This window comes from Hoplias malabaricus, chromosome 18, assembly GCF_029633855.1.
Source record: "Hoplias malabaricus isolate fHopMal1 chromosome 18, fHopMal1.hap1, whole genome shotgun sequence".
Lineage (NCBI taxonomy): Eukaryota > Metazoa > Chordata > Actinopteri > Characiformes > Erythrinidae > Hoplias > Hoplias malabaricus.
In genome coordinates this window covers 19,425,730-19,450,211 of record NC_089817.1, presented here as the reverse complement: position 1 = coordinate 19,450,211, position 24,482 = coordinate 19,425,730, and the positions used below count along the sequence as shown (strand labels likewise).

The 24,482-nt window shown below is 39.1% G+C and overlaps 1 protein-coding gene across 1 annotated transcript; it reads left to right on the top strand.

Annotated features, from left to right (window-relative positions):
* Positions 1–13,955: 13,955 nt before the first annotated feature.
* On the top strand, positions 13,956–20,892 carry ovca2 (OVCA2 serine hydrolase domain containing). Its single transcript, XM_066651256.1, has 2 exons — positions 13,956–14,272; positions 19,159–20,892. The coding sequence occupies exons 1-2, from the start codon at positions 14,122–14,124 to the stop codon at positions 19,674–19,676; spliced, it is 669 nt and encodes a 222-aa protein (XP_066507353.1). The 5' UTR covers positions 13,956–14,121; the 3' UTR covers positions 19,677–20,892.
* The last annotated feature ends 3,590 nt before the right edge of the window (positions 20,893–24,482 follow it).

The following is a 24,482-nucleotide window of genomic DNA, read 5'->3' as shown; positions in this document are numbered from 1 at the left end:
TGTGTGGCAATGTGAAGGACTGGCGCCCCCTCCAGGGTGTATTCCTGCCTTGCGCCCAATGATTCCAAGTAGGCTCTGGACCCACCATGACCCTGAAGTGGATAAGCGGTTACAGATAATAGATGGATGGATTGTCTCTACTGCTCTATAATGTCCTCTATTGGTCTCTAATGGTCTCTAACATTCTCTACTAATCTCTTCTGGTCTCTAATGGTCTCTTACTGGTCTCTACTGGTCTCTATTAGTCTCTACTGGTCTCCACTAGTCTCTAATAGTCTTTAATGTTCTCTAGTGGTCTCTATTTGTCTCTAATGTTCTCTTCTGGTCTCTAATGGTCAATAATGGTCTCTACTGTTCTCTAATGGTCTCTATTGGTTTATTCTCTAATAGTCTCCTCTGGTCTCTGACTGTCTCTATTGGTCTCTACTGATCGCTTCTGGTCTCTAATGTTCTCTACTTGTCTCTATTGGTCTCTAATGTTCTCTTCTGGTCTATTCTCTAATGGTCTCTACTGGTCTCTGATGGTCTCGTCTGTACTGGTCTCTAATGGTGTCTACAGTTCTGTATTGGTCTCTATTGGTCTGTAATGGTGTCTACTGGTCTCTACTGTTCTTTACTGGTCTCTAATGGTCTCTAATTGTGTATACTGGTGTCTAATGGTCTATAATGATCTCTAATGGTCTTGTCTCTACTGGTCTCTACTCTACTGGTCTCTAATGGTGTCTACAAGTCTCTATTGGTCTCTACTAGTCTGTAATGGTCTCTACTGGTCTCTAATGGTCTCTAATGGTATCTGCTTGACTCTACTGCTCTTTAATTGTCTCTGCTTGACTCTACTGGTCTCTATTGGTCGATAATGGTGTCTGGTTAACTCTTTTGGATTCTATTGGTCTCTACTGGTCTCTATTGGTCTCTAATTGTCTCTGCTTGACTCTACTGGTCTCTAATGGTCTCTGCATTACTTTACTGGTTTCTGTGGGTTTCCTCCAGGTGCTCAGGTTTCCTCCCAAAATCCAAAAACACACGTTTGTAGGTGGATTGGCAACTTAAAAGTGTCCATAGGTGTGAGTGTGTGAGTACCCCTGTGAAGGACTTGCGCCCCCTCCAGGTTGTATTCCTACCTTGTGCCCAATGATTCCAGGTTTTTGGATTCTATTGGTCTCTAATGGTCTCTGCTTGACTCTTCTGGTTTCTACTGGTCTCTATTGGTTTCTACTGGTCTCTCATTGTTTCTAATGGTCTCTGCTTGACTTTACTGGTCTGTAATGGTCTCTGCTGGACTCTACTGGTCTCTAATGGTCTCTGCTTTACTCTACTGGTCTCTATTGGTCTAGTGAGGTCTCTAGTGGTTTCTAATGGTCTCTGCTTCACTCTACTGGTCTCTAATGGTCTCAGTTTTACTTTACTGTTCTCTATTGGTTTAGTATGGTCTCTAATGGTTTCTAATGGTCTCTGCTTGACTTTACTGGCCTATATTGGTCCCTAATGGTCTCTAATGGCCTTTGCTTGACTCTACTGTTTTCTATTGGTCTCTAATGGATTCTAATGGTCTCTGCTTGACTCTACTGGTCTCTATTGGTCTGTAATGGTTTCTAATGGTCTCTGTTTGACTCTACTGATCTTTAATGGTCTCTGCTGGACTCTACTGGGCTCTATTGGTTTCTACTAGTCTCTGCTTGACTCTACTGGTCTCTGCTTTACTCTACTGTTCTCTATTGTTTTCGTATGGTCTCAATGGTTTCTAATGGTTTCTGCTTGACTCTACTGGTCTCTATATTTTCATCTAATGATCTCTGCTGGGCTCTACTGGTCTCTATTGGTCTCTAATGGCCTCTATTGCTCTCTAATTGTCTCTTCTTTACTCTACTGGTCTCTATTGATATCTACTGGTCTTTAATGGTCACTGCTTCACTCTACTTGTCTCTGCTGGACTCTATTGGTCTAGAATGGTCTCTCGTTGACTCTTCTGGATTCTATTGGTCTCTAATGGTCTCTGGTTGACTCTACTGGTCTCTAATGGTTTCTAATGGTCTCTGTTGAACTCTGTTGGTCTCTAATGGCCTCTGCTTGCCTCTACTGGTCTCTAATGGTCTCTGGTTGACTCTACTGGACTCTACTGGTCTCAAATTATCTCTACTGGTCTCTAATGGTCTCTGCTTAACTCTACTGGTCTCTGCTTTACTCTACAGTTCTCTATTGTTTTCGGATGGTCTCAATGGTTTCTAATGGTTTCTGCTTGACTCTACTGGTCTCTAATGGTCTCTACTGGTCTCTATTGTCCTCTAATGTTCTATGCTGGACTCTATTGGTTTCTACTGGTCTCTATTGGTTTCTACTGGTCTCTCATTGTTTCTAATGGTCTCTGCTTGACTCTATTGGTCTCTAATGGTCTCTGCTGGACTCTACTGGTCTCTACTGGTCTCTAATGGTCTCTGCCTTACTCTACTGGACTCAATTGGTCTAGTATGGTCTCTAATGGTTTCTACTGGTCTCTGCTTTACTCTACTGGTCCATATTGGTCTCTAATCATCTTTGCTTTACTTTACTGGTCTCTATTGGTCTAGGATGGTCTCTAATGGTTTCTAATGGTCTCTGCTTCACTCTACTGGTCTCTAATGGTCTCAGCTTTACTTTACTGTTCTCTATTGGTTTAGTATGGTCTCTAATGGTTTCTAATGGTCTCTTCTTGACTTTACTGGCCTCTATTGGTCCCTGATGGTCTCTAATGGCCTTTGCTTGACTCTACTGTTTTCTATTGGTCTCTAATGGATAATAATGGTCTCTGCTTTACTCTACTGTTCTCTATTGTTTTAGTATGGTCTCAATAATTTCTAATGGTTTCTGCTTGACTCTACTGGTGTCTATTGGTCTCTACTGGTCTCTATATTTTCCTCTAATGATCTCTGCTGGGCTCTGCTGGGCTCTACTGGTCTCTACTGGTCTCTAATGGCCTCTATTTGCCTCTATTGCTCTTTAATTGTCTCTTCTTTACTCTACTGGTCTCTATTGTTATCTACTGGTCACTGCTTCACTCTATTTGTCTCTGCTGGACCCTATTGGTCTATAATGGTCTCTCGTTGACTCTTCTGGATTCTATTGGTCACTATTGGTCTCTAATGGTCTCTGCTTGACTCTACTGGTCTCTAATGGTTTCTAATGGTCTCTGTTGGACTCTGTTGGTCTCTAATGGCCTCTGCCTGTCTCTACTGGTCTCTGGTTGACTCTGCTGGACTCTGTTGGTCTCTACTGGTCTCAAATTATCTCTACTGGTCTCTAAAGGTCTCTGCTTAACTCTACTGGTCTCTGCTTTACTCTACAGTTCTCTATTGTTTTCATATGGTCTCAATTTTTTCTAATGGTTTCTGCTTGACTCTACTGGTGTCTATTGGTCTCTATTGTCCTCTAATGGTCTCTGCTGGACTCTTCTGGTTTCTACTGGTCTCTAATGGTTTCTACTGGTCTCTCATTGTTTCTAACGGTCTCTGCTTGCCTTTACAGGTCTCTAATGGTTTCTAATGGCCTCTGCTTGTTTCTGATGGTCTCTGCTTGACTTTACTGGCCTCTATTGGTCCCTAATGGTCTCTAATGGCCTCTAATGGCCTTTGCTTGACTCTACTGTTTTCTATTGATCTCTAATGGATTCTAATGGTCTCTGCTTGACTCTACTGGTCTCTACTGGTCTCTAATGGTTTCTAATGGTCTCTGTTTGACTCTACTGGTCTTTAATGGTTTTTGCTGGACTCTACTGTGCTCTATTGGTTTCTAATAGTCTCTGCTTGACTCTATTGGTCTCTGTTTTACTCTACTGTTCTCTATTGTTTTCGTATGGTCTCAATGGTTTCTTATGGTTTCTGCTTGACTCTACTGGTCTCTATTGGTCTCTACTGGTCTCTATATTTTCCTCTAATGATCTCTGCTGGGCTCTACTGGTCTCTACTGGTCTCTAATGGCCTCTATTTGCCTATATTGCTCTCTAATTGTCTCTTCTTTACTCTACTGGTCTCTATTGTTATCTACTGGTCTTTAATGGTGACTGCTTCACTCTACTTGTCTCTGCTGGACTCTATTGGTCTATAATGATCTCTCGTTGACTCTTCTGGATTCTATTGGTCTCTAATGGTCTCTGCTTGACTCTACTGGACTCTAATGGTTTCTAACGGTCTCTGTTGGACTCTGTTGGTCTCTAATGGCCTCTGCTTGCCTCTACTGGTCTCTAATGGTCTCTGGTTGACTCTACTGGACTCTGTTGGTCTCTACTGGTCTCAAATGATCTCTACTGGTCTCTGCTTTACTCTACAGTTCTCTATTGTTTTCGTATGGTCTCAATGGTTTCTAATGTTTTCTGCTTGGCTCTACTGGTCTCTATTGGTCTCTACTGGTCTCTATTGTCCTCTAATGGTCTCTGATGGACTCTACTGGTCTCTAATGGCCTCTATTTCCCTCTATTGGTCTCTAATTGTCTCTACTTTACTCTACTGGTCTCTATTGTTATCTACTGGTCTTTAATGGTCTCTGCTTCACTCTACTTGTCTCTGCTGGACTCTACTAGTTTCTATTGGTCTATAATGGTCTCTGCTTGACTCTTCTGGATTCTATTGGTCTCTACTGACCTCTAATGTTCTCTGCTTGACTCTACTGGTCTCTAATGGTTTCTAATAGCCTCTGTTGGACTCTGTTTGTCTCTAATGGTCTCTGCTTGCCTCTTTTGGTCTCTAATGGTCTCCAGTTGACTCTACTGGTCTTTTATTGGTCTCTACTGGTCTCTAATGATCTCTACTGGTCTCTAATGCCCTCTATTGGTCTCCATTGGTCTCTACCGGTCTCTACTGGTCTCTAATGGTCTCAACTGGTCTCTTCTGGTCTCTAGTTGTCTCTATTGGTCTCTACTGGTCTCTACTGGTGGGTTCGATTCCTGCTCCGGTGGTCTGTGAGGAGTTGGTGTGTTCTCCCCGTGTCCACGTGAGTTTCCTCTGGGTGCTCAGGTTTCCTCCCAAAGTTCAAGAACACACGTTAGTAGGTGGATTGGCAACTCAAAAGTGTCCGTAGGTGTGAGTGTGTGAGTGAATATGTGAGTGTGTGTGTGGCCCTGTGAAGGACTTGCGCCCCCTCCAGGGTGTATTTCTACCTTGCGCCCAGGTAGATTCCAGGTAGGTTCTGGACCCACCGTGACCCTGAAATGGATAAGCGGTTACAGATAATAGATGGATGGATTGTCTGTAATGGTCTCTATTGGTCTCTACTGATCTCTACTGGTCTCTAATGATTTCTAATGGTCTCTGCTTGCCTTTAATGGTCTCTGCTTGACACTACTGGTCTCTAATGGTTTCTAATAATCTCTGTGTGACTCTACTGGTCTTTAATGGTCTCTGCTGGACTCTACTGATCTCTATTGGTCTATAATGGTCTCTGGTTGACTCTTCTGGATTATATTGGTCTCTACTGGGGGCCACCATACTTATTTGTTAATATAAACAAGTCTTTTTATAAGCTCAATATTTTCATACTTTACTCCTTTATAGTTGAGGTAAATCCAAATCAAACTTGCCCAATGAACATATTTATGTAGATCTGATTGCAATTTGTAATGCAGGATGTGCTGTTGTGCATCTTGATGTTATTCACTGATAGAAGACAGGGCACCCATTTAAGGTCTGTTTGCCCCAGACCACCGTCCCTGCATGCTGTCCTAGTGGACCCAGGGCAGCTAGATACTTACCCCCTGACCAAATGACTCTTTGTTAACACCGCTAGGTTACCCAAGTCATCCAGACAAGGCCTGAGAAATGGTCTCCTCTTGGGGCCTATCCGAGTCCTCTCCTCCCACTGAAAGGAGTAGAACAGGGACAGGTGTCCAGAGCTCCGACATTAGAACCCCAAAGGGTTGCAAACTGATAGCAGAATGGTGCCATATGTTTAGAATCAGAGAGCACAGCAAAATTTGTTAGAGGTCTAAGACCGGCCATTTTGTTTCTGATCTGAATGGAAGCCATACAGACCTGATATCGAACTTCATATAAATCATGTTAATGGTGAATTTTCTGTTGTGTTTGAGGCCAGATGGGGATATGCAATATATTTCCCAGCATCCCTGTGTTTTAGTTCATATACCATCCACCAGATTTCTTGTACTGACCTGTGGCTTGTTTTCTGTATGATTGTGTGCTCTGTTCAAAAAAGAGGTGTGAGCAAACACAGGCTCTATCAGTCAGTAGATATAGCTATAGTAGCTATATCAATATTTGATTGAACATTTAATCTCTAAAAAAGACTTGCTAACTAGGACGTATGCTTTTAATTATGACTATCTGGAAAGGAAAAACAAGCCAACCAAATATTAATCTTGACTCTGGTGGACATGGAATAAGGTTAAATGCATTGCAAACTCTGTGTTTGATCACAAACATTCCTTTGATAGTTGGTGACCTGGTACCAGAGGATGATTTGCACTGGCATTTGTTACTTTTGTTGCTGAACATTATAAACTTTGTGTTCTCATATTCCATCACTGAAGGGATGACTGTGTTTTTAAAGCATCCCATTATTGAACATCACCAACTCTTCAAACAACTGTATCCATCAAAAAATTTGATTCCAAAACATCACATCTGGACTATGAGATTCGAAGCCAAACACAAATTTTTCAAAGACTGTGTAGAACTACAATAATTTGACAATAATTGTATGATGCCCAAATGTCCTATGGGTGTGATTCACATTTTTATGTTGTGTCAGAGAGTTGAATTATTTAATTTGTTGACTTTAATGGGATATATGGAATTGATACTTGTTTTTACACTGATCTGCCACAACATTAATTGTCTCTCTGTTTATACTTGTATTGTCCAGCAGATAAGCTCCATCTACCATAGCTGCCCTTTGTATTTCTACATAACAGTCTGTTTCTCTAAATAATATTAGTCCTCTTTTATCTGTATTCAGTGCTCAAAACCCCCACAGAGCAAGTATTATGTGGGTGGTGGATCATTGTCAACACTGTAGTGACAGTAACATGGTGTTTAGAAGGACAAAAAGACTGTTGTCTGTAACTGTAGAACTATAGAGTGCAACTATATGGTAAACAGAGCTGAACAGTGAGTGTGTAGAACATTTATGTTGTGATTATTTATGTATTATGTATGTTCATGGTTATTTAGTTTTAAAGACTACCTAATGTTAACACAGTCATGCATTTTGTAATATTAAGTCTGTACGCTGAACTTGAAACAAGTTAATAAAGCCTATATGGGGAGCACGCCTCTGCATCCTTTAAAGCAATTTTTTTTAATAAGTTTATTTTTAATTTTCACATTATATAACACATTATATAACAAATCTTCAAGTGCAAAGTATAAGATGTGACCTGTTCAAAAGTCATGGAAATGTATTGAAATAATTTCCCAAAACATATATTCTGAAAAAAATTAAATTGGTAATAAAATTGTACAGAAAAATGTCATATTTAATTATGTTCCTTGTAGAGAAAATGTTAATCGACAATACATGTATTTTAAACAGGGTTGTCAACATAGTCTAGTGATGTGGTATTGAAGTATAGTTGATATAGGAAGTATAGTTTTTATTGGAACATTTTTTCCTTTCCCATTTACTACACTATTTCCCAGGAGTCTTGATGCCCTTATAGCAGTGCAGTATCTTTTTAAATGCAAATGTTTGCTGCTAGTAAAAATGAAAACGGGTATTCTATTTTGTTACACAAGTTATCACACAGCATGGTTTGGTGAACACAGTGTATAAATTTTAAATTAGGAAAAAGTAATGTGTGTAATGGTGTGTTCAACATTTAAGTGTTTTGAAATTTGAACTCTGTGCTAAATAAAACACGTTTAAGCACTGATATATTAATTCTGTAAAAGTAAAAATTTAACTCAAATTGGAAGTTATATTTTACTCTAAATGGAATCACTCTTTTAACTCTCACAAGAGTACAGTTTTAACTCCTGAAAAGTGTTAAATTGTCAGCTCCGAGAAGAGAGTTACTTTAACTCTGCTCTAGAGTATATTCGGTGGTCACACATGTACACTCAAAATTTGTTGATTTGAACACTGAATTTGCTGTGTATTTTTGGTTGTTGTTCATGGTCCTTAGCCTTGTTGTATGTTTAATGATCTGTGTTTAGCCTTATTTAGCCTTTGTCTGTTTTATGTTTAGATTCCTTGTTTAGTGTTTAGCTGTGTTTAGCATTTATCCCCTTAGTTCTGTATAGTCCTTGTTTAGTGTTTAGCCCTGTTTGTGGTTTAGCCCTTGTGTTAAGTGTCCCTCTGTTTAGTTTCCTTTACGTTATTATTATTAAAATCTCCTGCACAAAAAACCTTCCTCCCTCGCTGCTTGACCACTCCTACACAACCCGCTTTATTACAATAAATGTGTATTGTGAATATACACACTGGCATTCAATTTATGAATTAAACTCTACACTTTGGGATATTATATTTGTACTATACCTTCTGTAATATCAATTACAGATTCTTGATAATCTGACAATTAAAAAAGAAAAATGCCAAAAGTTAGGACACCCTATGCCTTAATAGCTGGTATTTCCCCCTTTGGCTAAAATAACCTCAATTGGATGCTTCCTGTAACCATCTACCCATTCCTTCATGCAGAAATCTTTCAGCTGTGTGATATTTGAGGGGATTCTTGAATGCACAGATCACCCCACAGCATCTCAGTAGGATTAAAATCCGGGCTCTGATGTGGTCATTCCAGAACTCTCCATTCTCCATTTCTTACTTTTCAGCCATTACTTGTGAATTTACTGGAATGTTTTGGGTCATGGTCATGTTGCTTGGTCCACATCCACTTCAGCTTCAGTTTTTGGACATTTTCCTCAAGCACCCTCTGATACGTTGAAGAATTCATAGTTGAGTCTATGATCGAGAGCTTGCCAGGCACTGCTGCAGCAAAGCAGCCCCAAGCCATGACATTTCCACCTCCATGTTTCACAGTTGAAATGGGGTTCTTGTGCTGAAATGCTGTGTCTTCTGCTATTGTGCCCAAATAATTCAGCTTTGGATTTATCTGTCCAAGCACATTGTTTCAGAAGTCCTGGTCTTTGTCTAGATGCTCTCTGGCAAATTTTTGTGCAGTCTTTTCCTGATGGTAGATGTATGTACCTTGCTATCAACTGTGGCAAGAGCCACTTGTAGGTCCCGTGATTACATTTTAGGATTGTTGGAGACTTCTTCACACATCTTGTGGTCTGTGCTTGGACTGAACTTGTAAGAATGGCCTAACCTGGCCATATTGGCTGTTGGTTTAAATGTTCTCCACTTGTAAATTATTTTCTGGACAGTTGAATGGCTGATGTCTAATTGTTTTGAGATCTTTTTACATCCCTTCCCAGACTCATATACATCTATAGCCTTTTTTTCTGAAGGCCTCAAAGCGCTCTTAAGATCTTGCCATGGTGATACCACTCACTTTAAAGATCAAGGGCAAATCAAACTAATGTCTGAGGTTTAACGATGGTCTGACCATTTGCATTTAACTGATTCTAAATATAGACATTTAAAATAGTAATAAATGTGGGGTTGTCCTAACTTTTTCCTCAGAAGAAATGTAAATTTTTCATTACATTTTAAAACTTATATTTATAAGTAATTTCTTCAGTTTTATTTGTTTAGTTATATAAGCTCCATCTCTCAGTACTGTTCAATTGAAGCTCATATGTCTATATGTTTAAATATATTCAAAAAGACAAAGGCTTTCACGGGCTGTCCTAACTTTTTCACATGACTGTATACCCAAATTTCATGTTTCCACATATCACATGCTATGTTCACAGGGCCATGACAAAAAATCTCTTCATCTTCAAAATGTTGATTGTCTGTTATATTGTGCCTTCAATGAGTCTTTCAGATTTTTGAGACACTTTGAAAATAAAGAAAAAATGTCCATTGAATTAAGCCAAATATGCAATTTCACCACACATTTACATTAAAAGCTATGTTCACACTGCCATTACAAAAATCGACAGTAAAATTTCTTCATATTCAAAATTTTTAAAGTCTGTCATTTTGTATCTTCAGTGAGCCTTTCAGATATTTGAGACACTTTGAAATTAAAGAGATAATGTCCAATGAATTAAGCCAATTGTCCAGTTTCTCCACACATTTTAATTATGTTGAATGCTATGTTCACAGGGCCATTACAAAAAAAAGTACCGTGCAATTTCTTCATCTTCAGGATATTAATAGTCTGTTATATTGTATGTTAAGTGAGACTTTCAGATTTTTTAGACACTTTGAAAATAAAGAGATAATATTTGTGTTCTTATTTTTTCCCTTTCTCTCTCCATTAATAATTCAAGTGTATCTTCTTCTTCCCCAGTTCATAATCTGGATGTCATCCTTGACTCAACTTTTTAACTTAGTGTTCACATTAGTTCTATAATCAAAACATTATGTTTTCATCTTGAGAGAAACTATCATAATTTCATGTCTCATCATGTTCATTATTTCCTTGACCATCACCCTCATCACACCTACCCCTCCTCTCACCCCTATTCTTCCTCCTATCCCTCCCCTGATTTCCATTTTCTCTCACCTTTTCCCCCCTTCCTCTCTCTTACATGTTCTTCATCACCCTCATTCTACATACCCCTCCTCTCACTCCTCGTCTTCCTCCAATTCCCTTCCCCCACTACTCCAATGCATATAAGGCCCTCCTAAAATATTTGGTGTCAGACTGGATTGGGAACAGACTAGACGGGCAACAGTCACAGACTGGATTGGGAACAGATTGAACTGGTGACAAACTGATGACCAAGCTGTGCCCGTGCTTTTCTGCATGCACGTGAAGGAAACCTCCACCTCTGAACCTCCAGTTTCTAAACCTCAGATCATCCTGAGATAGACTGAGATCATCCAGCTGTACTCATACATGGTCCTGTGTATGTGTAAATAAACTCCAGTCAACGCCGAACTCCAGTCTCCTGATTCTTCAATGCCGAATTTCTAACAATCTGCATAATATTGCGAAAATCAGGCCATCTCTTTCTCAATCTGCTGCTGAAATCCTTATTTATGCCTTCATCTCCACCTATTTATTGCAACTCTCTTCTCTTTGGCATCAGCTCTTCCACAGTCTTCAGATTGTTCAGAACTCTGCTGCCCACCTTCTCACTCACACTCGCTCTCACCAACACATCACACCTGTTCTCCAACATCTTCACTGGCTTCCCGTAAAGTACTGTTGTCATGGATCTTAGGGGTATACATGGGGAATGTAGAGAACAGATTTGCCAGCAGAAACATCTTATCTGTTACATTCTCTTAGCATTGGAAACACATACTTGTAGCGGCCTTGGGACACTTAAACAGAGGCAACTGCACCATCCAGCCCAGTTATAGAGGAGTGTCCCGTCTTTGGAGAGGGACCTACCATTCTTGTAGCTGGGGCAGGGGGGGTATTATAGTGTTGTCTTGACTGTTTTGCCATGTGTTTTGCTAAGTAATTAATTTGTTTAGACTTTAGTGTTTAATATAGGTTAGTATTTATACTATTTGGGTGAAATTTTTCAGGTTAATCTGTATATTGGAAAAGTGAGTTAATTGAGTTGGATTAGTTTAGAAGAGGGGCTGGGCTTGATAAAGAGGAGGGAAATGGAGCTAGTGGGAGGTCGTTTTTCCCTAGGAGTTGGTACAGGCCAGACACGCTGGTTAATTGCCCAGATCCAGTGATATAGCTTGGTTCCTCTAACAGGCCTATTTAGGCAACATTTCTTTTCTACTGTGTTTACTTGCTTGCTTGTTTGTTTACCTCTGTGCACTGTAAATATTTGCATCTCTAAAACAAAATTTGAAAAGAAACAAAATTTTAATAAATGCTGCTCCTGACGCCGCTTCTTGAAAGTCTGTCATGAGTGTACTTCCTGCTATTGCTGCGGTTAACCTGTTACAACTGTATTCAATTCAAAATACTTTTTCTTGCTTACAAACTCTAAATAACCTTGCTCCTACATAACTGTCTGCTCTTCTCCATCCCTACCCATGCTAACACTCAGGTCTTCCTCAGCCGGGCTGCCCACTGTCCCTCCTTCCAGCCTCCACAGCTACGGTCATCGCGCTTTCTGCAGATCTGCTCCGGCGACTCTGGAACTCTCTTCCCCCTTCAGTCCAATGTTCTCCAACTCTCTCTATATTCAAATCAAATCTCAAAAAATATATATTTTCTCCCTTGCTTATAATACTCTTCAAACTTATTCTTTTTATGCTTATTCTGTTTATTTTGAGTTTTGTATTTGCTCTGTTTTGTATGTCTTTGTATTTTCTATGTATTAAGTATTATAATCATCTTTGAGTTCTTGAAAAGCACTATATAAATATAATGTATCATCTAGCGGCGGCAGAATGCAACTTCTGCACCATTTAAAGTGGAACGTTCATTTATTCATTATCTGTAACCGCTTATCCAGTTCAGGGTCGCGGTGTGTCCGAAGCCTACCCGGAATCGTTGGGAGCCAGTCCCTAACAGGACGACACACACATTCACAGCTATGGACAGTTGAGTTGCCAGTCTCCCTACCAACGTGTGTCTTTGGATGTTGAGAGGAAACCAGAGTATCCGGAGGAAACCCTCGCGGGCACAGGGAGAACACACAGTCACCCAGAGTGGGACTGTTTTTTTAATGCAGCGTTTTTTAAATGTATTTGTGTTCTCCTTAATGCTGTTGTGTGATTTGTAAATATTGTTGTGATGTGCCTCATTGGGCCACCATACTTAATTGTTAATATAAACAAGTCTTATTATAAGCTCAATATTTTCATACTTTACTCCTTTATTAGGATAGGTGCACAGCTTTTACATTTTGAATGGCAATATGCATAAAATTTTAGTATAGATGTCACCAGACAGACCCTTGGGAAGTAGGAATGACTCATATTTAGCAACTGTACAATTGTACAAAATATCTGAATGTTTATGTGATTCTGCTGTTTATGCAATAAACTAATATTTACTGCAATATGAAACTAATATTTGAGCAGTTTTGTAACATTTTACACTTGAACATGACAGCAGTTATTCTGCTTACTACAAAATGTGGTAATCAATGTCCCTTCAAAGAATTTTTTTTATTTTGAGAACACCATTGAGTACCTTAGACATCTCTTTAAACTCTGTAAAAATGAACATGAAAACTTGAGATGAGGGGAAAAGTGCCAAGTTTGAAAAACCCAACCCCAGTCCCCCTTCTCCACAAGAACATGAAAAATGCTGGGTGTTACGGGTGTCACATGCATTTAAAAAGCCATTACGGACCGAATATTAAAGAAAACTAACAATCATGTACCTCTTTTGGTTAGCAATGCTACGAGAGGCAAGTTTTTTAGCTTTGATGGTTTTTTTAATCTATGATCACACACCCTGGACATTTTATGACTAAGTACAGTAAATATCTTACAGAATTCTCCTTCAGATAACTTTTTATGAAATAAAAATGGAGTATTTATTAAATTGAGAAAACAAATGATTAAACTAAGGGAAAATATATTAAATTGAAAAGTCATTTTCTATAAAATCAGAGTTTTTACATGGAAAATGAATTGAAAATTTTATAATGGCCAATAATGTAGTGTTATCAAATGTATGCATGTTAGTATGGAATAATTGGGAGACCTGTTAATAATGAAATTTCATGCCAAAGGTTTTTATTATTGTTGATTAAGCACTGGATAGGGAGTTTCTGACACTTTATGAAAGCTGTTCAAGAATTCATTTCAGTAAGAGCCTCACAAAAAGTATAATGGGAATGTTACATTGATAGAAATAACCATTAAATTGAGAAAACGGTTTATGACATTGAGAGAAAGAATTATTAAACCGAGGGGAGTATTTATTAAATTGAGAAAACGAATTATTAAAATAAGGGAAACTATTAAATTGAAAAAGAGCTTATGCGGGTCCTTAAACGGAACCTTGTATTCATGTTGTTTCCACTCGGTTTCAATCCGCAGCGCGATAGATATTTTGCTGTTGTGGAAACTTCTTATGAAGTGATTTCAAAGTATTTGTTTGCCGTTATTCAGCGAGTTGTGTGGAGTTTATAAACCACAAACTGTGCGCTTTCTGCACCTGTTTGCTGTAGTTAGCGAGAGGGAATGGCTCCTCTGCGGGTTTTGTGTGTTCACGGATATAGACAGAACAGCAATGCCTTCAGAGACAAGACCGGGGCTCTGAGAAAACTCCTCAAAAAACATGTAGAGCTGGTGTTTATTAACGCTCCCCATTACATCCTCCCTCGTCAGAGCAGTACGTACCACAAACTCAATCAGCAACATGATAGCTAGCTGCTATTTCACAATATTCTTTTTCAAATTTCCTTTCCACGTTAAATAGCGCCTCAAACGATTGAAAATACACCAACCAGCCATAAAATTATGGTCACTTCCTTGTTTCTGAATTGTGTTAGTGCTTTGTGTGTGCTGCAATGGTACAAGTAAATCAGACAGCATTGTTTCTGATTTTTTTTTTGAAGACTCGCTATACACTAGTCACACCTACCACGTTGGTATATGTAAAGTCAGAGACAGTAGCTTGTCTGTTACTGCAGTTTTTGTTGGTCATCCTCTAGTTCTTTGTCTTTGCCTGGGTATTTTTGTGGTTGGTAGCTTATTCTCAGTCCAGCAGTGACTCTGAGTGTTTTAAAAATTGTAGCAGCACTGCTGTTCTTTATTCACTCCTACTAACACGACACAAATTAACTCACCACCACCACCTCCGTGTCAATGCAGCTCTGAGAGTAATGTGCCACTCAGTCATGTCTGCTCTGTGGTGGTCAGTGGGGTGTCCTGACCTTTGACGGACAAGATGAAAGGGCACAAACAAAGTTTGGAGGGCCACAGAGACTAGATTTTGTGATTATAGAAATAGAATGTGTCCTGTATGGTCAGTGAAGCTGAGAGAATGGACAGTGGTTATAGATACAAGGAGGCTGTTATAATGTTATGACTAGGCGTACTGTCCTAGGCACTGTACTATGCCACCTGTTTTGCAAATAATAATACTACACCACATTATCTGATTTATTTGTGTGTCAGTTAAAGTACTCGTCTAAACCAATGACTGTAGAAACATGAACACCAAAATGTCTCAAAAGTGAAGCCAGCACTGGTGTAGTGCCTTTGCTGGCTAGTGGCAGTAGGTTTTTCAATGGCAAAGCAACACATTCCAGTTTTAGTTTTGTTCTGCTCATATAAAAAGTAATCACATTTGATAATATTTGATAATGACAAAAAGAGCACTGTTTAACTACCACTTGGTTTCTGTTTAAAATGCTCTGGTACTTTTTTATTTGTCACATGCTATTTTTGCAATTTGGGAGCAATGCTTGATATTCAAACTAAACACCATATGCATGCTTTATCTTTTTATACATTTTTAAAAACTCAAACCAATATATACATGTTCATTTAATTATTTAAGAACATGTGTTACTTTTTATATTTATATACAGCACCAGTCAAATGTTTGGACATGCCCACTCAGGGTGCGTTTCTTTGTTTTGGGCCATTTTCCACATGTTGTCAATGTATAGTACCAGTCAAAAGTTTGTGTGACAGCTGGTTTTACTTTTTTATTATTATTTTCTATGTTGTAAATGAATATGGAGTGCATAAAAACTAGGAAGGAGCATATGTAGTAAAAAAAAGTTTTAAATAAACTGAATATATATTATACTTTAGATTCTTCAAAGTAGCCACCTTTTGCTTGCACACTCTTGGCATTCTCTCAGTCAGCTTCATGAGGTCATCACCTGAAATGGTTTTCAGTAAACAGCTGTGGCCTCATCAAGATTTAATTTGTAGAAATGCTCGCCTTCTTAATGTTTAACTTGGGCTGTGCAGAGTTAGGGGCTGGTACACAGTTCTATACAGTGAATAGCCCTATTCCACAAATGACTAATGAAATGATGTGTCCCAACTTTTGACTGGTACTGTATATACCGAGTAATCACTCGGCTGCCACAGCTTTGTTATGTAAGGCATGTGTTCTACAAAATGCAATCTGTCAACATCATCCATCATTTGTCAGTGGGCGAGCTTAACTTCAATCCAGTCAGATTGATTGCAAGGCAAGACAGATTGATAATATATGTTCGATTCATATTTCTCTCTACTAATGATAGTTTTAAGAGGGCAAATTATTAAAAAGCTGCCCTTAAAGAAGGCTGCAAATTTAAGTGAAGAGGCATTAAGAGCCTTCTGCTCTGTTATATTCAACTCTATCATGTTCCACCCAGTACCCGACAGACAGCCTGTACAAGGTAAGTTATTTAGCAAAAGCTAGGTTGAAAAAGATCCTAGTGTTAGACAACAGCAGGCTATTAGCACTGCACTCATTCAAACTTTGTTTATATATGTGCTAAATCAATCAATCTGACTGGATCAGAGTTAGGCCCACCCACTGACGTGGCAGAAGTTGAGGAATTTAATTATTTCAGTGCAAGGCTGCAAGGTGCGTTACTATATAAATAATTAATTAAATTATTTTAATAATACAATTAATACAATATTTATAATGCACATTTAAATAATAAATCACATTAAATTACACAAGCTTTTGTATTTCCTTTTAATTATTCCAAAATTTCCTTTTAATTATTTCTTTATTAATTTAATTATAATATTGTCACAAAAAACTGCTTCTGGAATCTCTCTTTGCTTCTGCTTCATTTTTTTCTGCTTTAATTTTTGTTTTGCTTCTGACTTTTGGAACAAAAACCATTGTGGGAGGGTCTTAGAAGAAGGCGTTGACTTTGACTCTCTATTGGTCACTCCATTTGTGTTCTGAAACCACCTCTGGGACCTAGCCACGCCCACCCCACCCGTTTTCAAGCATTTTCAAACATGGCAGTATGAGCTTTTTTTTTAGCATTAAAGCACATTTTTGCATTAAAAAGTTGATCCAAATGTTATTTATTGCTAAATGATTCGTAAATATTGCAGATGCTCTATATGTGTGTGCTTAATTTAGTTATTATATGGTATAATAACTACATTAAGCAAGACCCTGAATACTTAACTGGATGGAGAGAAAACACTAACATAGGAGGACCATCTGTAATATTAATATGACTTTTATTATATTAATATTATAAACTTTTATCAACTGTTTAATGCTAAAGTTCAGTTTACTAAAGCACCCATCAGGATGTAAAAAAGCCTTAAACTACACTTTATTTAAATTCTTGTGTACCAATAATGTTGTATGGGAATTATATGTTTTGAATAGTTTTTCTAGGATTAAATGTGATTTTAATATTTTAATTTATGAAATAAAATTGGCTTGACATACAAGCAACTGTGTACATACATTTTCAGTGCATGTACTTATTTCATCTTGTTATGAAACCAGGCGGCGGCAGGTAGTGTCGCAGTCACACAGCTCCAGGTGCCTGGAGGTTGTGGGTTCGATTCCCGCTCCGGGTGACTGTCTGTGAGGAGTTGGTGTGTTCTCCCCATGTCTGCGTGGGTTTCCTCCGGGTGCTCCGGTTTCCTCCCACAGTCCAAAAACACACGTTGCAGGTGGATTGGCGACTCGAAAGTGTCCGTAGGTGTGAGTGTGTGAGTGAATGTGTGTGTGTCTGTGTTGCCCTGTGAAGGACTGGCGTCCCCTCCAGGCTGTATTCCCGCCTTGCGCCCAATGATTCCAGGTAGGCTCTGGACCCCCCGCGACCCTAAATTGGATAAGCGGTTACAGATAATGGATGGATGGATGGATGAAACCAGGCAAGACAACAATGCTGCTTTTGCAAAATTGCAAAAAATGTTTGCCTTTTTGGCAGTAAAACCACGAGACTGAAGTTTTGCTACACATAATACATGTTTCAGGGCTGTTTCTACAGGTGTAGTTGCTATGACTCCAGATGTGGAGAATGAGTAGATGGCTGTGATGTGCGACCCAAAGAAAACAGCTCTTTGTTATGGATAGAATTCTAGAAACCCTCCCTTCTTGATATTTTCCTCAGAATGTCCCTTATAAATAAGGTTACCTAAATTCTTGAAATCGTTCATGGGAAGGCTAGTTTAAATTGAATTCACTTGTATGTGTGATTTCTCCTGCATTTCAAAAATGTAATTCTCTTTTCTGCCAGTAGGTGTCGCAAATATCCGCTGCACAGTCAGATACCCCCTTAAGATATTAAACACACATTGAACAGATAGAAACTCAGCAACTGTCAACAGCCTGACACAACTGAGTGGGTAGAGGCTGTGACGGAAGTCCCTGTAGGAAAACACGTTCTACCGTGTTTGAAAACGCTTGAAAACTGGTGGGGTGGGCGTGGCTAGGTCCCAGAGGAGGTTTCAGAGCACCAAATCAGTGACCAATGGAGATTCAATGTGAATGTCGCCTTCTAAGGCCCTCCCACATGTGAAATTTGTTCCAAAGGTCGGTGTTTTCTTAATTATTATTTTTGGCCATATATGATTAAATGGACTGTGATTCACTTTGATCACTGATTTTGAGCCAATATTTAAAAATATTTTAAAAATAAAACGAAGGGGAGTTTTTTCTCCTGTGACCAAGGAGTTTTAAAAATGATTTCCATTTAGTTTACATGTTCCTGCTTCAGTTTTTAGGCTGCCCCAAAAAGACCTTCCAAATAGACAGATATTTTGCAAGAATTTCTCAGGAAATAGCCCCTGGGTGTTGAGAAGCATACTCTGCTCTGGTGTTAAATGGCTAATTTTCACTTTAGTTTCTCTGCATTGTGTGCACTCTAGAATAGTGACTGCTAAACGAACACAAGGGTTTTCCTAATAGTTTTCCCATTTTAGTTAAATGTAGTTTAGTTCAGTATTTTATTTTGTTTTACACTCTTGTTAAATATATTGACTGGTGTATGTAAGTGCTTGATCCCTGCAGAGAACGTACAGGTTTCAAAAAGTGTTTATTCTAAGAGATTAAAAAATAAACTATGTCTCCATAGCCCAATGCTGAAGAAATTTATATTCCTCTAGCCTACACTTTCCATTAGTCATTCCGTTGGCATTAAGCTCATGTGTCAAATATTTTTACGAAAAATAATTTCACTTTAACATGGTTACATTTGTTAATTGTATGAGGTGTATACAAACGTCTGGATATGTAGTGTATTCAAATGTGGTCCACACTAATATTTCTGTTTCCACCAGACTCTCAGGAAAAAGATAATCCTTCTATTGCAAGTGATGAAGAGCAGAGGGGTTGGTGGTTTTCTAACATCCAGGAACGGAGCTTTGATGCCAGACAGGAGTGTGAGAGCAGCCTGGGTCTGGCTGAGAGTCTGGATACTCTACGGTTGGCAGTGAAGGAACTGGGTCCCTTTGATGGGATTCTGGGTTTCAGTCAGGGCGCTGCCTTGGTGGCCATGATATGTGCCTTGCAGGAACGCAAACTGGAGACAATTTTTAACTTCCGCTTTGCTATCCTCGTGGCAGGGTTCCGGAGTGCTTGTGCCCAGCACCAGCACTTTTATGAGGATCTGCAGGCCACTGTACCCTCCCTTCACGTATTTGGACAGGAAGACAAAGTTATCCCTGAGCAGATGAGTCGAGACCTGCTGTCCATGTTCCCTGGAGCTCATATCCTTACTCACCCGGGTGGACATTTTATTCCTGCTACCTCTGCGCATAGGCAAATATACCAGGAATTTCTACAGAGATTTCAGTAGCAGCAGAATGAAGAGAAGAAATGGGCATTAGCTAAGATTTTATGGAAATAATATATTATGGGAAAACAGTACAGTCAAATGTTGATTAAATAAATTACATGATTTGAAAAATTTATACAAACTTGAATATGGAGTCTTTCTACAAATTCAGCTCTGGCTGTACCTTTTGGCAGAGAATAACTTTACACACATTGTCGCTGTCCAATTAGAAACATGTACAGTGAAACCTTGACTTACGAGTGAATCTACTTACGATTTTTTCGAGATACGAGCAGTCGCTTTGTTCATTTTATTTTTATTTTTTGCTTTATGATGCGAGCCGAGATCTGAGTCAGGAGCGAGCGAGCGAGTTTACACCACCCGCCATTATGTAGCCCAGCGAGCGTTCAGTTCACTTGATTATCTTGTCACATGAATGCCGTTAGGCCTGTTTTAATTCCCTCATTTTCAACAACTGTTCTCTGTCTCCATTTAGCCATTGGCTATCGGCCTGTATTGCTTTCTTGACAGAAGACGCAGTGTTGCCAACTGTCCTGTAAACTACGGAATTGTTCCATATATGGACAATAAAATATGCGTTCCGTTTTGAACCGATACGGAACACGTTTTGTTTCATTTTAATTTTTGAGGTCACACATTTATGTTTGAGACAGAAACACGCATCTCTCTCTTAGCCGGAGTGAGGGGCAGATTCTGCACGGCTCCTAAACAGAGAACACAATTTTCATTGGTCGTTACTAGCCAATCAGCAGCCAGAGTTATCTGTCCAAAGAGACAGTTTATTTCTTTACATTCTCTTTTCATTCATTGTCTGAAACTGCTTATCCAATTCAGGGTCGCGGTGGGTCCAGGGCCTACCCAGAATCACTGTGTGCAAGGCGGGAACACACCCTGGAAGGGGCGCCAGTCCTTCACATGGCGACACACTCTCACACATTCACACCTATGGACACTTTGAGTCGCTAATCCACTTACCAATGTGTGTTTTTGGAGGAAACCGGAGCACCAGGAGGAAACCCATGTGGACATGGGGAAAACACACCAAACTCCTCACAGACAGTCACCTGGAGCGGGACTTGAACCAACAATTTCCAGGTCCCTGGAGCTGTGTGACTGCGACACTACCTGCTGCACCACCATGCCGCCCACATTCTCTTTTATAATGTATTGTTTATACTTTTATTTTGTTATTTATAAAGTACATTTTCTTATTTAAATACACCTAACAAACAATATTGGTGTTGTTTTTGGAGGGGGGGGGGGGGGGGCTGGAACGGATTAATAGCATTTCAATTCATTTTAATGGGAATTTTGATATATGAGCAAAATGAGTTACGAGCTTGGACACAGAACGAATTAAGCTCATAAGTCAAAGTATTACTGTATCTCCATTTTGACAATTTTTTTTGTTTACTACATCATTTGAACACAGCAGCTGTCCTTCATATCATGTGTAACATTCATGATAAATGGAGCAGTAGAAATGCTTCAAAATTACTTGGAATAAAATATTTTTACATTCCTTTCCATTGAAAGTTAAGAAGGTTTTTTCCTTCTCCTGTAAAGTTAGTATTTTGGAAGATACATGTTTTAGTTGGACATCTACTATACAGTACTGTGCATAAGTCTTAGGCAAGATCATTATATATATTAAAACTAATGCCTTCTCAGTAAATGTGGTGCTTGTATAAAATAACATATAATCACAGTAAATACAAAAAATATACATGAAACAAATTAGAAATATGAGAATTGTTTTTTTTATAAAGTAGTAGGTGTGAGTGAGTTTGAAGAACAGTGTTAAGATTCTCCTTGATTGCATTAATTTTTTAAATCAACAGCACACATTATTTGAAATAATTATTTATTAACTGTAAAACAAGGTATTGGCACAGAAAGGGGCCCTACCTCAAATAATTGGAGAGATTTGGAAAAAGTTAAACCAGCACATTCACCAACAGAATATCACACTTAAATTAGGGGTCCAAGCTTCAAGTGCTGGAGCCCTATTGTTTTTGCTCTGTTTCCTCTTCTTCAGTGCTTGGAGCCCTATTGTTATTTTTAGGGGTAAAAAAAGGGCAGCCCAAACCGTAAGTCCTCCAGACTTGTCATTTGAGTCAACTGGTAGTAAACCCTCCCTCTACTCAGGCAAAAAGAACCAGCCCAATCAGCCAGATGGTGGCACTATAGTGACGGGGAACGCGTTAACGTCTGTATCGCCTACCCTGTGTGGCGTAGAGACTAAATTCTTTTTTTTTACCAGATTCCTCAGGTCAGATCCTACAAAAAAGCCTCAAGAACCCATATGCACTGCCTATTTAGATTTTGAGATAATTTGCAAAATCGCACAAATTTTTGAGTGCGAACTAGTCCCTGGAAATGTACCCAATATGGACATATGTGGTATCAGCAGAAGAGGGTCCCAAACTTGAACATTAATAATTATCAAAAAAAGTTGGAATTTCTTCACTGCTCGGCTTCCAGACTCTGCCCAAATACAGGGGTGTAGCTCGCGTTCCAAAAATCAGACAAATACAGCTATTACTCGCAAACGCTTTCCCCGAATGTTACGATACTTCACATGCTTGATCCTTATAAGGGTTGGAACAAGTGACCACTTCGTTGTGCAACTGCAAGCCTATAACAACAAAAAAACGGTTACACTTCACAGGATTTTCCGATTGACATGCTGATTGGTATGCATGTAGTGATGTAGAACCTGAATCAGATTCTATTAGGATGATGTCATCTTCGAAAAAGCATGGCTGCCATCAACCAATCAAATTTCCGCAACTGTTTCACGACCTTAACAAGGTCCTATAATCATGAGACTTGCATGGTATGTCCATGGCACCACTTCCTAAGCACATAAAAAGTTTCATAACGATAGCTACTAGGGGGCGCAATTAAAAATTTCAACATGAAAATATGGAATATCTCATCAAAAATTAAACATTTCGATAAGCAGTTTGCTTTAATGAATACTCTGCATAGTGTCTTACAATTTTGCAATTACAACTATTTATAGTATAAAATTTATAGTTTATCCACAATAGTCAGGTATGTGAAAATGGAGCTTTTCAAACTCCTCCCTGGAAATGTGTCCTATTAATACACAACTGGTATTTTTGGAATCTCTATAGACTGTAGGTAAATAATTATCAAAAAAAAATTGGAACTTTTGACACTTTTGTGGCAGTTATTTTATAAATATGCATAGGCGGGGCTCGATGCACTCTTTGAGCGATAACTACAACAAACTTAACCCAAATAAAGCAAAACTTGGTACACATGTGTATGTCATTACTTTGAAGTAGTGTGCTAAATGTGACCACATTGCACAGAAAGGGGGCGCTACAATTAGACAGCAACTGCTTGCATAGGTTATTAATTGATTACACCGCCACCTAGAGATGCAGTACCAGCAAGATGAGATAGATATATTCTGAAGACCATGGGAACAGAGCTTGTGTATTTTCATAACTTATGGCAAAAGCATTTTTGAATTACAGCTGCTTTTTTGCGATGTTTCGAAGGCAAGCTGCACATCTGTTTTTAAGCAGAGGCTGCAATCACACATTTTTTTTGATAATTATTAAACTTCAGGTTCTCATGATACAACATATGTCCATATTGGGTTCTTATTCAGGGACTAGTACTTGATCAAGTATATGTTCGTTACATCTCATATATGCCCGCAGACTTCTCTCTGTTATGCAGAATCCCCCCTCAACCCCCCCCTCTCCTCCTCACACACAGACTGTCACCTCTCCCCCTCTCCTCCCCCCTGCCAGTGACAGAGAGCCAGAGCACACAGACAACTGAATGTAGATCTACACCAATCAACCCTAACATTATGACCACCTCCTTATTTCTGCATTCAATGTCCATGTTTTCTGCTCCACTGTCCACAGGAGCACTTTGTAGATCTATGAGTATAGTCCACAACCAAATACATCCAGCAGACAGTGTCTTGTGTCCACTGATGACAGACTCAAGTACTTGCAACTCCACATCATATCTGCTGTTTGGGGGTCCTGAACATTAGGGTGAGAAACCAGTGTGCAACTCCAGAGTGACTTCTGTGCTCTATGCTGTCTCTGTCATCCACTACTCCCCCATCACATGCTACATCTCCACAGAGATGACAGAACACCAAGGACCACCTTCAAAACACTACACAAACTTCCCCAAAAATCCCCTTCTATCTACACAGTTTTGTGGAAATGCACAACTCAGGGTAATTTCTGTACTTTTGGAACTTTAGATGTTTGTCAAAATAATCATTAATATACAACACTAAAAACAAACTTCAGTGTACTGTCTAGGTTGAAGAATTAATTAAGTAGTTAATGGGTAGGATCAAAATATAAAAACCCTATATAGATACAGCATATCCATTAGGGCCCCTTAGTGGCTTGGGTCCTAAGTGATACATTTTATGACTGATGTTCTTGGTGGGTTAGGAATGTGGCAGCACTGGCAGGATAAAATCTATATATTGTCTGCAAAAGTCCTGGGTTATTGTTCATGGATGAAAGGGGCTTAAAACTGAATCACTGTCATTTATATTGGTTTTTCCATTCTTTCCTGTTTTCTTACATTTTGAGACACTATATTGTGAACATTAACACTCCTGGTGGACGCTTCAACTGTTAGGTAGCCAAAACTTGTGTGTGTGTGTGTGTGTGAGAGAGAGAGAGAGAGAGAGAGAGAGAGAGAGAGAGAGAGAGAGAGAGATTTTATTTGTCTGTGTGTGTGTGTCTGTGTGCATGTGCTGGAACTTTGTGTTCTCTCATAGCTTTA

Bases quoted from the DNA above. Each gene is read 5' to 3' on its own strand.
- ovca2 (XM_066651256.1), top strand. From the start codon at position 14,122: ATGGCTCCTCTGCGGGTTTTGTGTGTTCACGGATATAGACAGAACAGC. The intron at 14,273-19,158 runs GTACGTACCACA...TGTTTCCACCAG, and splicing joins CATCCTCCCTCGTCAGAGCA to ACTCTCAGGAAAAAGATAAT.